Source organism: Protomyctophum parallelum (genome assembly GCF_964188405.1).
Source record: "Protomyctophum parallelum genome assembly, chromosome: 11".
In the NCBI taxonomy this organism is placed as follows: domain Eukaryota; kingdom Metazoa; phylum Chordata; class Actinopteri; order Myctophiformes; family Myctophidae; genus Protomyctophum; species Protomyctophum parallelum.
In genome coordinates, this window is record NC_139707.1 from 11447117 (window position 1) to 11460772 (window position 13656).

The 13656-nt window shown below is 44.3% G+C and overlaps 1 protein-coding gene across 1 annotated transcript in view; it reads right to left on the reverse strand.

Moving 5' to 3' along the window:
* The window catches only part of LOC310866758 (kalirin-like), a 74113-nt gene that overhangs the window by 28905 nt on the left and 31552 nt on the right, over nt 1–13656 (reverse strand). The window contains 4 exon segments of the mRNA XM_083776482.1: nt 4753–4920; nt 6044–6122; nt 11888–11972; nt 12226–12365. Of these exon segments, the coding sequence (XP_083632608.1) occupies nt 4753–4920; nt 6044–6122; nt 11888–11972; nt 12226–12365 (472 nt within the window).

The window sequence follows — 13656 nt, forward strand, 5'->3', positions numbered from 1 at the left end:
TTCACTTCACTTTCAGAGTTACTTTGGCACACGGTTGAAAAACACACACTTTGACCCTGAGGCTGGCTGGTGGAACCAGTGTTGATTTTGACATTTTGTCATATTATAGTCTCTTGAATAGTTTTCATTTAGCTTTATAGTCACATTAATTTAGTCTAGTTTGTATTTGTTGAGGAAATTGTCAATTATGTTTAGTCTTAGTTTTTGGCATCGTAGCTTAGTTTTCATTTAGTTTCTATTTTGATTTCGTCAGTGAAAAATTGGTAGTCGACAGACTTCTTTCGTCTTAGTTTTAGTTGACAAAAAAAACACTGAGTGACACTCCTACAGCAGTGGTTCCCAACGTGGGGTCCGGGGTTCCCAGGGGTCCTTGAGGGAGTTCCAGGGGGTCCCCAGCTAAATGATAGTTAGGAAACCAAACGGGATACCATACTATACTCCATTACATGTTGGATCTGGATACTGTACTATACTCCATTACATGTTGGATCTGGATACTGTACTATACTCCATTACATGTTGGATCTGGATACTGTAATATACTCCATTACATGTTGGATCTGGATACGTTACTGACTACTTTCACCTGTCCTGGAAAGCATATATGGCTCTGCTTCATGTTACACTCATACACCTTTCAACGTGCGCGCACACACACATGCACACATACACACATGCACACATACATACACACAGCCAATCTGTCCTGACTTGACACTGTTGTTGTAACTTGTGTTGATGAAACCAGAGATTATGAAACCAGAAATTATCACATGGTCAGACATATTTACATCTCTCTCTCTCTCTCTCTCTCTGCTCTAAGGCCCAAACCACACCAGCTACAACGTATACTCACAACTCCTTGCAACAAAACAAACCACACCAGCTGCAACTCCTTGCAACTAATGTATATACTCGCAACTCCTTGCAACAAAACAAACCACACAGATACAACTCCTTGCAACTGCCATTGGGAATAACACTTATCACTGCTGTAGTGCCCCACATGTGTGCGCAATTGCGCTCGCGCGCGTGTGTGTGTGTGTGCGCGCGTGCGTGCCGCAAACATCTTTCAAAATAAAGGCGTTAGAGCAGGGGTTTTCAACTGATTATGAACCAGGGACCACTACCCTGACTGAGAATCAACCTGGGGACCACTGTTGTGTTGGGAGGGGGGATATGGACGTGGTGTGGGGGGAAATTAACCTTCCATTATTAAAATCATGTTGCTGTTCATTGTAACTTACTGTATGCATGAGCGAGCAGACGCATGCAATTCATTATGGGCACATTTCCTTATAATGGTGACTCAACCAGGCAAACCGGTACAGTTTCCCTTGAGATTCTACCTCCCTTTTCTGTGGAAGTTCATGGACGTCCGACTTCCCAGTAACTTACAACATCGATCGAGCGTCATCATATGTCACCACGTCATTTACTGCATTGTTTCTCAACTTGTGGTCAATACAATAAATTAAAATACAAATCTTCACTTTCCTACATTACTAAATGCATGGTCAGGGACCACATGCAATACCTTCACGGACCACCAGTGGTCCACGGACCACCTGTTGAAAACCTTCCTTCCCATGTGAAACTGGCCCCCACCATCGAGACTTTTAAATCTCGTCTTAAGACCCACCTGTATACACCTCAGCTTTTAATTCCGTTTGAGAGTTCTGTGTTTTTCTGTGGCTTTGTTGTTATGTGTCAAAAATGTACCTCGGGATGCTCTTTGCCACCTTGGCCTAATCAATCATTACAAGTAAACCATAACACAATGGCAATGAAAGGTATTGACGCTGCACAGCAGGAATTATTGTATTATTTTCTTACAATTCATTCACAAAACATATGTTTTTCTACAATAAAGACAAGTTTGATTGACTTTGATGTCACAATGTCACAACTGTGCATTGTGCAGCACAATGTAATGAAAATCACATTTGTGTGAAGTGAGGGGCTCTGTTATCATCCTACTTCATTATGCATTACAATCTGTGCTAGGCCAATCAAATCATTTCCGTGGCACACACACCTACACACACGCACAGTGAGACTTATCTAGGTAGGTAGGAGGGTATGGGAGTGTGTGCACGCAGCCACGCACGCATGCGAGATGTATCTCTCCATGCACTGCAGCAGGTGAGACAGCGCACGCACACTCGCACACGCACACTCGCACACACACACACACACACACACACACACACACACACACACACACACACACACACACACACACACACACACACACACACACACACACACACACACACACACACACACACACACACACACACACACACACACACACACACACACACCTAGCCCAGATAAAGTCAACATACAGGTAACAGCTGCAGTGTCCCACTTTCTAACAAGCTCTGCCACATCATGCACCATGGCACTCCATCCATCCATCCATCCATACCATCCATCACCATAATTGGCATAATATGTGACCAACAACCTACAGTATAGAAAATAAAACAAAAATCTAAATGTCATCATGCTTTAATTAGCATGTGGCGTGTCAAACTAGGGGGTTTTCATGATGCTGAATCCATTACAAGCTTTAGTCTAGTACAAAAAAAAAACACTCCTTGGGCTCAAAACAGCCATAGCCGTCATTACAAATTAATGCAAGTGCCAAAGGAGGGTTTAATAGCCTCATCATGGCATAGATTTGATTAATACTGCAGTGTAAACACGTATTCATATCAAATTCAGTACTCATATCAAAATGTAGCAAAAGTAGCAAGCATATCCCAGAACAGGGTGGGGTCATTGTTCCCGACGGACACAGGTACTAATCATCATTTATTTGATTATTGTTTAAATTGTTTGAAATGAAACTTTAAATGTTTGATTATTATTGTATATTTTTTAACGTTAAAAAAGTGTGTTTTGGTTTCTCTCTCTCTCTCTCTCTCTCTCTCTGCCCTGCAGACTAACTGAGGAGACCTACTTTACCAAGTCACAAGATCTCACACGCACACATCCCCCCCCCCCACACCCCACCCCACACACACACACACACACACACACACACACACACACACACACACACACACACACACACACACACACACACACACACACACACACACACACACACACACACACACACACACACACACACACACACACACACACACACACACACAGTCAAGAGTATTTCCAATTTTCAGTACTTCTATATAGTAGCACAATACTTCTACTCTGCTACATCTCGGAGGCAAATGTTTTACTTCCACTCATTTGAATTATTTGGCTTTTTGTAAAAGCAATAAGTCACGCTAGGTCTAAAATTGTGCTTTTATATTGAGCTTTGATCCAAAGCGCTTTACGTAGATCTTGCTCGAGTCTTGCTCGAGGACACATTTCGACACTAACTCTGAGGGAGCCCACAGCAGGGATCCAACTGGGCCGTTCTCCTGGCCACTCTACCAAGTCATTTGACCTGTTGTTTTATAATGTCTGAGTGTGTGTGTGTGTGTGTGCGTGCGCGTCCTTGACATGAAAAAAAAAGTTTGAGAACCAACTGTTCTATATAGGCGAGAACCTACTTCCTGTTCTGACCTGAATCTTCTTGGACATTAATGGACGATCCAAACCCTCTGTGTGTGTGTGTGCATGTGCCTGGATATTTGCCTAGTCACAGTTTGATATCACCTGTCATCAGACATGCAAAACTGGCCATCTGCACACTTTGCACACACACCAGTTTGGTGTGTGTGCAAACTGGCCATCTGCACACACACACACACACACACACACACACACACACACACACACACACACACACACACACACACACACACACACACACACACACACACACACACACACACACACACACACACACACACACACACACACACACACACACACTTTCCTTGCGACATCCTTTTAGCATTGCTTGAGTAATAGTAATTTTATTGTACTGTTTGGAACTTGTTCATAAAGTATTTGATCAATCAATCATCCTTGTATGTCCAAAACAGTTACTTTTCAGGAAATATAAACATAAACAGCTGATCTACAAGCTCCGCCCATTTATTTCCGGTATTGTTGTGTGTGTGTGTGTTTGTGTGTGTCTGTGTGTGTGTTTATGTGTGTATGTGTGCGTGTGTGTGTGGCTGTGTGCGCACACACACACACACACGTGTGTGCCAGATGTTATGACAAGGGGAAACACAATGTTTGAGGTTTGGTCATTCTTGATAAGACTACAAGAATGTCAACATATTAGAGAGAGAGAGAGAGAGAGAGAGAGAGAGAGAGAGAGAGAGAGAGAGAGAGAGAGAGAGAGAGAGAGAGAGAGAGAGAGAGAGAGATATGTTTTAAATGTTTTTATAATGTCACTCATACTGTAGGTAGAGGCCTCATATAAGCCCTTTGGACCAAGTGTTCTCTTTTGTAATCTAATCATTTGTATTGTTTTTTATGCTGTGCTCAATAAAAATCTAATCAAAGCACAAGAACAGCACAACAGGCATGGTGAGTTAACGGGGCCAACAGCACCCCCCAGCAGGCCAAACATCAGAATGGCTCCAACTAACCCATTATGCAATTATGTCTTCTATATAGGGGTGGGTTGAGCTTTCTAGTCCGAGAGAGAGAGACAGAGAGAGAGAAAGTGAGAGACAGAGACAGACACAGACAGACAGACAGACAGAGACAGAGACAGAGACAGACACAGACACAGACAGACAGACAGGCGCCCGTCTGTCTCTCCTCTCCTACCTCTGGAGGCGTAGTAGGAGTCCATGTCGACGCTGGAGCGGGAGTGAGACAGGCAGAGCGTTGCCGTGGGAACCATCCCCTCGGTGGGGGGGCTGCGCTCCGTGCTGCGCACCAGACACCACCCTGGACGCTCGGCGGGACAGCGCTCCAACAGCTCCACCGTCTGCCCTGGAGGACACATGGCATAGCAACGCTAATAAACGCTATGCAACAGCTCCACCGTGTGGTCTGGAGGACACATGGCATAGCAACGCTAATAAACGCTATGCAACAGCTCCACCGTGTGGTCTGGAGGACACATGGCATAGCAACGCTAATAAACACTATGCAACAGCTCCACCGTGTGGTCTGGAGGACACATGGCATAGCAACGCTAATAAACGCTATGCAACAGCTCCACCGTGTGGTCTGGAGGACACATGGCATAGCAACACTAATAAACGCTATGCAACAGCTCCACCGTGTGGTCTGGAGGACACATGGCATAGCAACGCTAATAAACGCTATGCAACAGCTCCACCGTGTGGTCTGGAGGACACATGGCATAGCAACGCTAATAAACGCTATGCAACAGCTCCACCGTGTGGTCTGGAGGACACATGGCATAGCAACGCTAATAAACGCTATGCAACAGCTCCACCGTGTGGTCTGGAGGACACATGGCATAGCAACGCTAATAAACGCTATGCAACAGCTCCACCGTGTGGTCTGGAGGACACATGGCACGCAACATTAAACCCGCAACCATTGACATATATAAATGCTAGATGGCTCAAGGCGGAGTCTCTGACGTAGTTCACCTGGCGGCCATCTTTCTGAGGGGCTACAGTACAGTATGTTCAATGGCAGCTCAAACTAAAACAGTGTAAAAAAAAAAAAACTCGATCAAATCTTAATTTACGGATTTACAAACGTAATACGTTGGTTTAATACAAACATTGTCAATGTGGCTATGATTCAGGATGCTTATCTGCTTAATATATATTTTTATAGGAACGTCATATATAAGTATGCGGACGTCTCTGACGTTTATAACAAACCAAACCGTTTGAAAATCGGTTGAAAATGGAGTAAGTTATGGTTATTTAAAAAGCACATGCCCCATAGACACACTGTTATGCTGCCCCAACCTTCACATAATGTGAGGGTGGGGGCTACACCTGAAGGGACGCTCTATGGTCTCACCTGTAATGATGTCAGAGAAGAGTCTTTCTTGTACCTGTGGTGTGCAGGCTCCATCCACTATCTACTAACGTTTCTTTAGCCCAGCACCCAGCCTACATCCGCTCACCTGTAATGATGGACATCTCAGTGGCGCCCCCTGCTGTGAAGTCCTGAAGAACCACCGTTAGCTCACAACCTCCAGAGAGCTGGGAGAGAGACATAGAGAGACACAGAGAGAGCGTTAGCTCACAACCTCCAGAGAGCTGGGCGAGAGACATAGAGAGGCACAGAGAGAGAGAGATAATTTACCACCTCCAAAGAGCTGGGCGAGAGAGACAGTGCCCTGCACCATTGAATACAAGGTATATTGAACACCTGTACCGGTATTCACTTTAGTTACATGAGCTGTTCTTTTTCAATCTACACCAAATCTCTTAAACAAAGCCGAACTACAAGCTCACAATGTGTTGCGATGCAACGCAATGTGAGCTTGTGGTCAAATGGCCAAGAGATACAGACGCCCCAGAGCCGAAGGAGGCGTCTACCTTTCTATATGTCTGTGGAGCTACAGACGCCCCAGAGCCGAAGGAGGCGTTTACCTTTCTATGTCTGTGGAGATACAGACGCCCCAGAGCCGAAGGAGGCGTTTACCTTTCTATGTCTGTGGAGATACAGACGCCCCAGAGCCGAAGGAGGCGTTTACCTTTCAGTGTCTGTGGAGCTACAGACGCCCCAGAGCCGAAGGAGGCATCTACCTTTCTATGTCTGTGGAGATACAGACGTCCCAGAGCCGAAGAAGGCGTCTACCTTTCTATGTCTGTGGAGATACAGACGCCCCAGAGCTGAAGGAGGCGTCTACCTTTCTATGTCTATGGAGATACAGACGCCCCAGAGCCGAAGGAGGCGTCTACCTTTCAGTGTCTATGGAGATACAGACGCCCCAGAGCTGAAGGAGGCGTCTACCTTTCTATGTCTATGGAGATACAGACGCCCCAGAGCCGAAGGAGGCGTCTACCTTTCTATGTCTATGGAGATACAGACGCCCCAGAGCTGAAGGAGGCGTCTACCTTTCAGTGTCTATGGAGATACAGACGCCCCAGAGCCGAAGGAGGCGTCTACCTTTCAGTGTCTATGGAGATACAGACGCCCCATAGAGCCGAAGGAGGCGTCTACCTTTCTATGTCTATGGTTCTCCCTATATCACACGCTTGCTCTCTCTCTGTTTGTGCACACACCCTGTTTAACCATTAATCGAACACACACACACACACCCTCTGTTTAACCATTAATCAAACACCACACACACACACACACACACACACACACACACACACACACACACACACACACACACACACACACACACACACACACACACACACACACACACACACACACACACACACACACACTCTCTAACCATTAATCATGCACACTTGAACTCTGAATCCAACACAACACAGATGACATGGTGATGGAAGATAACTATACAATCTATTAAAACCAAGCATGTTTGCTACTACGTGACATATTTACAACCTATAATGATTTTCACACACATTTTTAGCGCGCGGACTACGTTTAAAACGAGTTGACACTGTCCGGATATGTCATCTTAAATGAGACTAGTTCTGTAATCAAAACCAGCTGTGTTTGAACTTTGGAGGAACGCGCATGCAGCGATGGGAATAAAACAGGTGAATGAAATACGGATTATTTTGCGTCATTACGTAAATCACGCAGCGTAGTTTTCCTTCAAAGGAAGTCACTATAAAAGTGGCTCCTTATGGACTTTGGACGTAAAAGAAAAATACGCCACGAATGGAAATGTTCCCACTGTTTTTGGCATCTATTGTTAGGTTATAGCCCATATTATATGACGACCACAGATTATGCTCTGAAAGGGCCATGGAAAAACAAAGCTTTTTTCTTTAAGGTAACATTAAATCAGTGTAACAGTGTTTACTCACTCGGCTGCTCTCCTTGGAAAGTTTAAAATTCATCCACTTGGGCATCTGTCTGTCTGTCTGTCTGTCTGTCTGTCTGTCTGTCTCAGACTCTCTGTCAATGTTTGTGTCAATATCGTCTCTCTCTCTCTCTCTCTCTCCCTCTCTCCTCCCTTCCTGTCTTCGCCACAGACTGAGACACGCCTTCTCTCTCTCTAGTTCACTTACTACCTCACACACACACACACACACACACACACACACACACACACACACACACACACACACACACACACACACACACACACACACACACACACACACACACACACACACACACACACACACACAGCTTTGTGTCTGTTTGGAAAGGGCATGTCACTGTGTGTCCATGTCCGTGTCCATGTGCGTGCACATATTTATTTTCCTCTCACTCAATGGCAGTCAGTGACATTCTAAATCACTTTCAGAAGCCCTTGTTTATTTCTATCGTGAGAGAGAGAGAGAGAGAGAGAGAGAGAGAGAGAGAGATAGAGAGAGAGTCATATGACCAACAGATGGTTGTAGTAGCATTTCGTTGTGAATGAGCTGATTCATTCACTCACACTCACACACACACACACACACACACACACACACACACACTTTTGTTGCGGGACCTATAGAACGCTCTTTCTTAAGCCCTAACCACACCAGAGGGTCGCCGTGCAACTTCTTGCAACCATTATTCCCAATGGCAGTTGCAAGGAGGTGGTTTGTCTTGTGGTTTGTCTTGTTGCAAGGAGTTGAGAGTAGTTGCATTGGTGTGGTTTGTGTTGTTTCAAGGAGTTGAGTAGTTGCATTGGTGTGGTTTGTGTTGTTGCAAGGAGTTGAGTAGTTGCATTGGTGTGGTTTGTGTTGTTTCAAGGAGTTGAGTAGTTGCATTGGTGTTTTTTGTGTTGTTGCAAGGAGTTGAGTAGTTGCATTGGTGTGGTTTGTGTTGTTGCAAGGAGTTGAGTAGTTGCATTGGTGTGGTTTGTGTTGTTTCAAGGAGTTGAGTAGTTGCATTGGTGTGGTTTGTGTTGTTTCAAGGAGTTGAGTAGTTGCATTGGTGTGGTTTGTGTTGTTTCAAGGAGTTGAGTAGTTGCATTGGTGTGGTTTGTGTTTCAAGGAGTTGAGTAGTTGCAGCTGGTGTGGTTTGGGCCTAAAACAACGGTTTGGGTCATAGGCACATTTGTAAACGTGCCTTTTTACATACAATTTCTTTAAGTGATTCAAATGATCCCTGGCTAATATAAGTCCTCTAGAGAGAACAGAAGTCCTGACGTCACTCGCTCATCCCCTGGGTCACGGAAGTCATTTCTCTGTGGAGAATAACATTGGCTCATCTTAGAATCGTCTCATATAATAAGTCATTTCTCTATGGAGAATAGCGTTGGCTCATCTTAGAATTGTCTCATATAAGCAATGTGGTCAAAAAAATAAACAAACTGTCTCTGTGATATTGTCGGGGAGGAGTCTCTGTATCGTTTACGAAATTGAAGTTGTAGAACGCTATAAATACTCGTTCTTGACAACAAACTCTGCCTTGATTCTCTCTCATGTTGCCTCTACATTAAAAAAAATAGTCCAGCAGCGTCTTTTTTTTCTGAGGGAAATGCGTTCTTTTAATGTCTCGTCTGTAATGATGACTCTTTTCTATAGAAGTTTAATTTAATCTGTTCTCATGTTTTGTATGGTTGCCTGGTACGGGGATCTGACCCTGGCTTACAAGAACAGGCTCAGCAACCATGTCAAAGTGGCCAGTAAGATTTCTGGGAGAACCCAAGCCCAACTCATAGACCTGTTCAAGAGGCAGATTTAAGAGAGACTCCTCCCTCCTGGAGGTCTCGGATCAGCCACTTCGGTCTGATTCTGAACTGTTGCCCTCAGGTCGTCGGCTGAGGGTGTCCACTACAAAGACTAACTGCTTCAAACTATCCTTTGTCCCGGCTGCTATTCAGCTGCTGATCAACAGCAGATAGCACTTTATTCTTGCCTCTGCACAGATTGCACTTTTTGACTGACTTTGCTACTATTGAATGTCATGAATTATCTGTCTCTAGTGCCCTATTCTTAGGTCTTCTATATTTAAGTGTTTTGACTGTTGTTTGTTGTGTGTATTGTTTTACTATTACGTGGCTGCAAACCAATTTCCCGCAAGGGACAATAAAGCTAACCTTGGACCTTGGACAGACATTTATACAGTCTGTTTCTGGGGAACATGTTCAGTAATTCTATGGCGGTTGTGGCGTTACATTTCCACTAAAGAAAAATATAATTGAAAGATGCAGGTAGGGGTGAGGATTATACATTAGACAGAGGCCCTTACACTCGAGAAAAACATTGAATACCGCACTAATACTACCACTATGATAATACTACCACTCTACATTGTGGTATTTTATACATAAACTGACTTTTAGTTAAGTTACAAAAAACACTGAAATGACACGAAACCACACACACGTCACAGATGCGCACACACACGTCACAGAGCAGTGACGCTGTGATGGCTTCTTAATGACGTGTGTACAAACAAGGAAGTGGACACCATACTCACATGCGCGCACACACCCACACACGCAAATGCACTCACCCACACACACACACACACACACACACACACAAATGCACCCACACACCCACTGTCACTTTAGCTGGTGTGAAACCATATAAAAGCAAAACAACTGGGCCAGTCATGTTCCATCACAGTCTATTTTGAGACACAGACAGACAGAATTATGGTATACCAAACCACTCACCACAACACACACACAATCTACGCGCACACACGTAGTGGAACAACTGACTTGGCCGAGGCTGAACTGTTATTACAGCACGCACACGCACACACACACACACACACACACACACACACACACACACACACACAGAGAGAGAGCGAGAGAGAGATTACATTTGAGCCATTTAATGTGAGCCTGTCACTATGCATGGGACATGGTGTGTGTGTGCGTGTGTGCGTGTGTGTGTGTGTGTGTGTGTGTGTGTGTGTCTGTGTGTGTGTCATATTTTGTCAACCAAAACATTTCAAACTACTATTACTATGACTAAAACTAGAGCAATTGCTGTCAGATTGAACTCAACACGATGTTGAAACGACAAGACACGTTTTACAGAAAACTGTTCCGTTAACCCATTCTGGGCGGGAACCCCTATTTGTATCTTACCCCCTCAGGCCGGGCACCCATATTTGGGTTCTGTACAGTATGTACAGTATTCAAAAATGTAAAAAAAAATATTCTGCTATATCAATATTTTAAGTTTTTCAGAAACCTTAGGTCAGGATTTAGAGGCGTTTTTAGAATCGGCCTTAGGCCTGAATGGGTGACGCCCTCAGGCCTAAATGGCAGAGGTCATCAGAGGTCATCAGAGGTCATGTCCGTACATTGACAGTATGTATGTAGGCTAGCCGCTACTTTACAAAAACAAGTTCTTAAAGTTTTAATGATTAACTGCTATTGCGCGCGCGAGCACGCACACCTCTGGGAGAAGATACAAAGAATCAAAGTGGAAGTACATCAGATTTAAAAAATCGTTTGTACCAGCATCAACTAAGATGTTGAACGAGGCTCTGAAACAGCAGTAACTGTGTGAGGCTAGATTATCCACATCATGTGTGCAATTGTGTAATGTTGTGTCTTCCTCTGTAATGTATTTTTTGTTGTCATTGATGTTTTATGTGTGGCTGTAGCTGGGGTGAAAGCCCAAGACAAATTTTAGAATAGTGTTCTGTGTGGTGTTAGCATGAAGCTAACAGTCGTACCTCGTCGCTGTCCATAGTGTTCTGTGTGGTGTTATCATGAAGCTAACAGTCGTACCTCGTCGCTGTCCATAGTGTTCTGTGTGGTGTTAGCATGAAGCTAACAGTCGTACCTTGTCGCTGTCCATAGTGTTCTGTGTGGTGTTAGCATGAAGCTAACAGTCGTACCGTGTCGCTGTCCATAGTGTTCTGTGTGGTGTTAGCATGAAGCTAACAGTCGTACCTTGTCGCTGTCCATAGTGTTTTGAGACGTCCGCGAGGCGATGGACACGGTGTCTGTCTGGCTGTCCTCGTCCTCACCGCCATCCCTGAAACACGCACACACACACACACACACACACACACGCACACGCACACGCACACACACACACACACATTTTAACCATGTAATTATGTCCACATAAAGGAGAAACATACAAGGACTAAAATATTATAGGTGTGTTTACCAATGTGTTCATTCACAAAATCATGACTGACAATGATAACAGAGAAAGTGTGTGTGTGTGTGTGTGTGTGTGTGTGTGTGTGTGTGTGTGTGTGTGTGTGTGTGTGTGTGCGTACCTCCTCATGCTCCTGGGTTTGGACAGCGTTTTGGGCAGGTGTAGAGGCTCCTTTAGCGCCCCCTTCATGTGAGTCATCCTCTCCTGTATCACCTCCCTGACGCTCTTGATCCACTCCTGTTTGGCCTCCATGCTGGAAGCCTGGGCACCATGGCAACCATCACAAACATTATTATGACCATATATGGCAACCGTCACAAACCGTAAACAGGGGGCGGGGCTGAGAATTACTACAGGGCGGGGGAGGGGTATTTTGTATTTTTAAAGATGGAGTGCCACAATTTTTGTATTTTTCCAGTTTTTCATGTGTCTATGAGGTGACAGTACTTCATTAGACACCCTGGAGTCATTTTTATGTGCAATGGTGTATTCACTTTGGCCCTCATTTATCAACTCGGTGTACACCAGAATATGGGTGCAAGCCGGAATTACCGCAAATTTACCATTTACCATTTCCGCAAAACCTTGAACGTCAGGTCGGGAGCTGTCGTAGGCTTTGTCCTCACCTATTTGTCTGTCGTACACAAGCGGAGCAGCATTGTCTGAACTGCTGACATGCTGTCACAGGCATCTAAACATATGTTTTCACTCCTAAAATGTATAAAACTAATAATACATGTGAAATGTATGTTTAGCACTAGAAGGTCTGAAGAAAAAAGGGAAAAAGTAGCAAGTGCTTAAATTCATATTTAGAAAATGTTTCAGATGTCAACATTTTCTGAGATGATAGAATGGTGATGGTTGATGATGGTCATGGAAGAGGAACCTTCTGAAACATTCCTGGGCAAAGATAATTAACTTCAAAATATCAAAAAAACGGTCAAAATGACCTCTCAGACCTTCTAGTGTTTTAAAGGTATATTCAGTGATTTCACTTAATTCAAATATCACTTATTTTTTTGTTTTGTTGTGATAATCCTCCCTACTATAGAGTGTGCTGGCCATATAAGGAGTTCCTCCCTGTCCCCAGTTAACCCCTGGGGGTCAAAAAACCTTAGGTTTCGTTTTTGACTCTCTATCCTGATTGGACGAAAGGCTGGGTCCCACAGCCAAAAACGAAACCTAGTTTTTTGAGTGAAATCACTGAATATACCTTTAAAGGAATGTAATATGAAATTGGTAGGATATTTCCAAGTGGGCAAGCAATTAAAATTGCGCAATTATAAACAATAATGTGCTTAAGCCATTTAAACAGTGTTTTGCATATAGGGCACATACCGGGATCTACAGCCATGTCTTTCTCGCGTTTCTCGGGATAAACCCGACGCGCTCCAATGCCAATAAATGTGACTGCAGAGCCAGCGCAAATGGGGACCGCATCCGCATCTATTAGGTAGGCTTACCCAGCCAGCCCACCACCAGTAGCCTACCACCAGTAGCACATAAGGTTTAGGCAGGGAGGCAATCTAATATACAGTATAGACTGTCACTA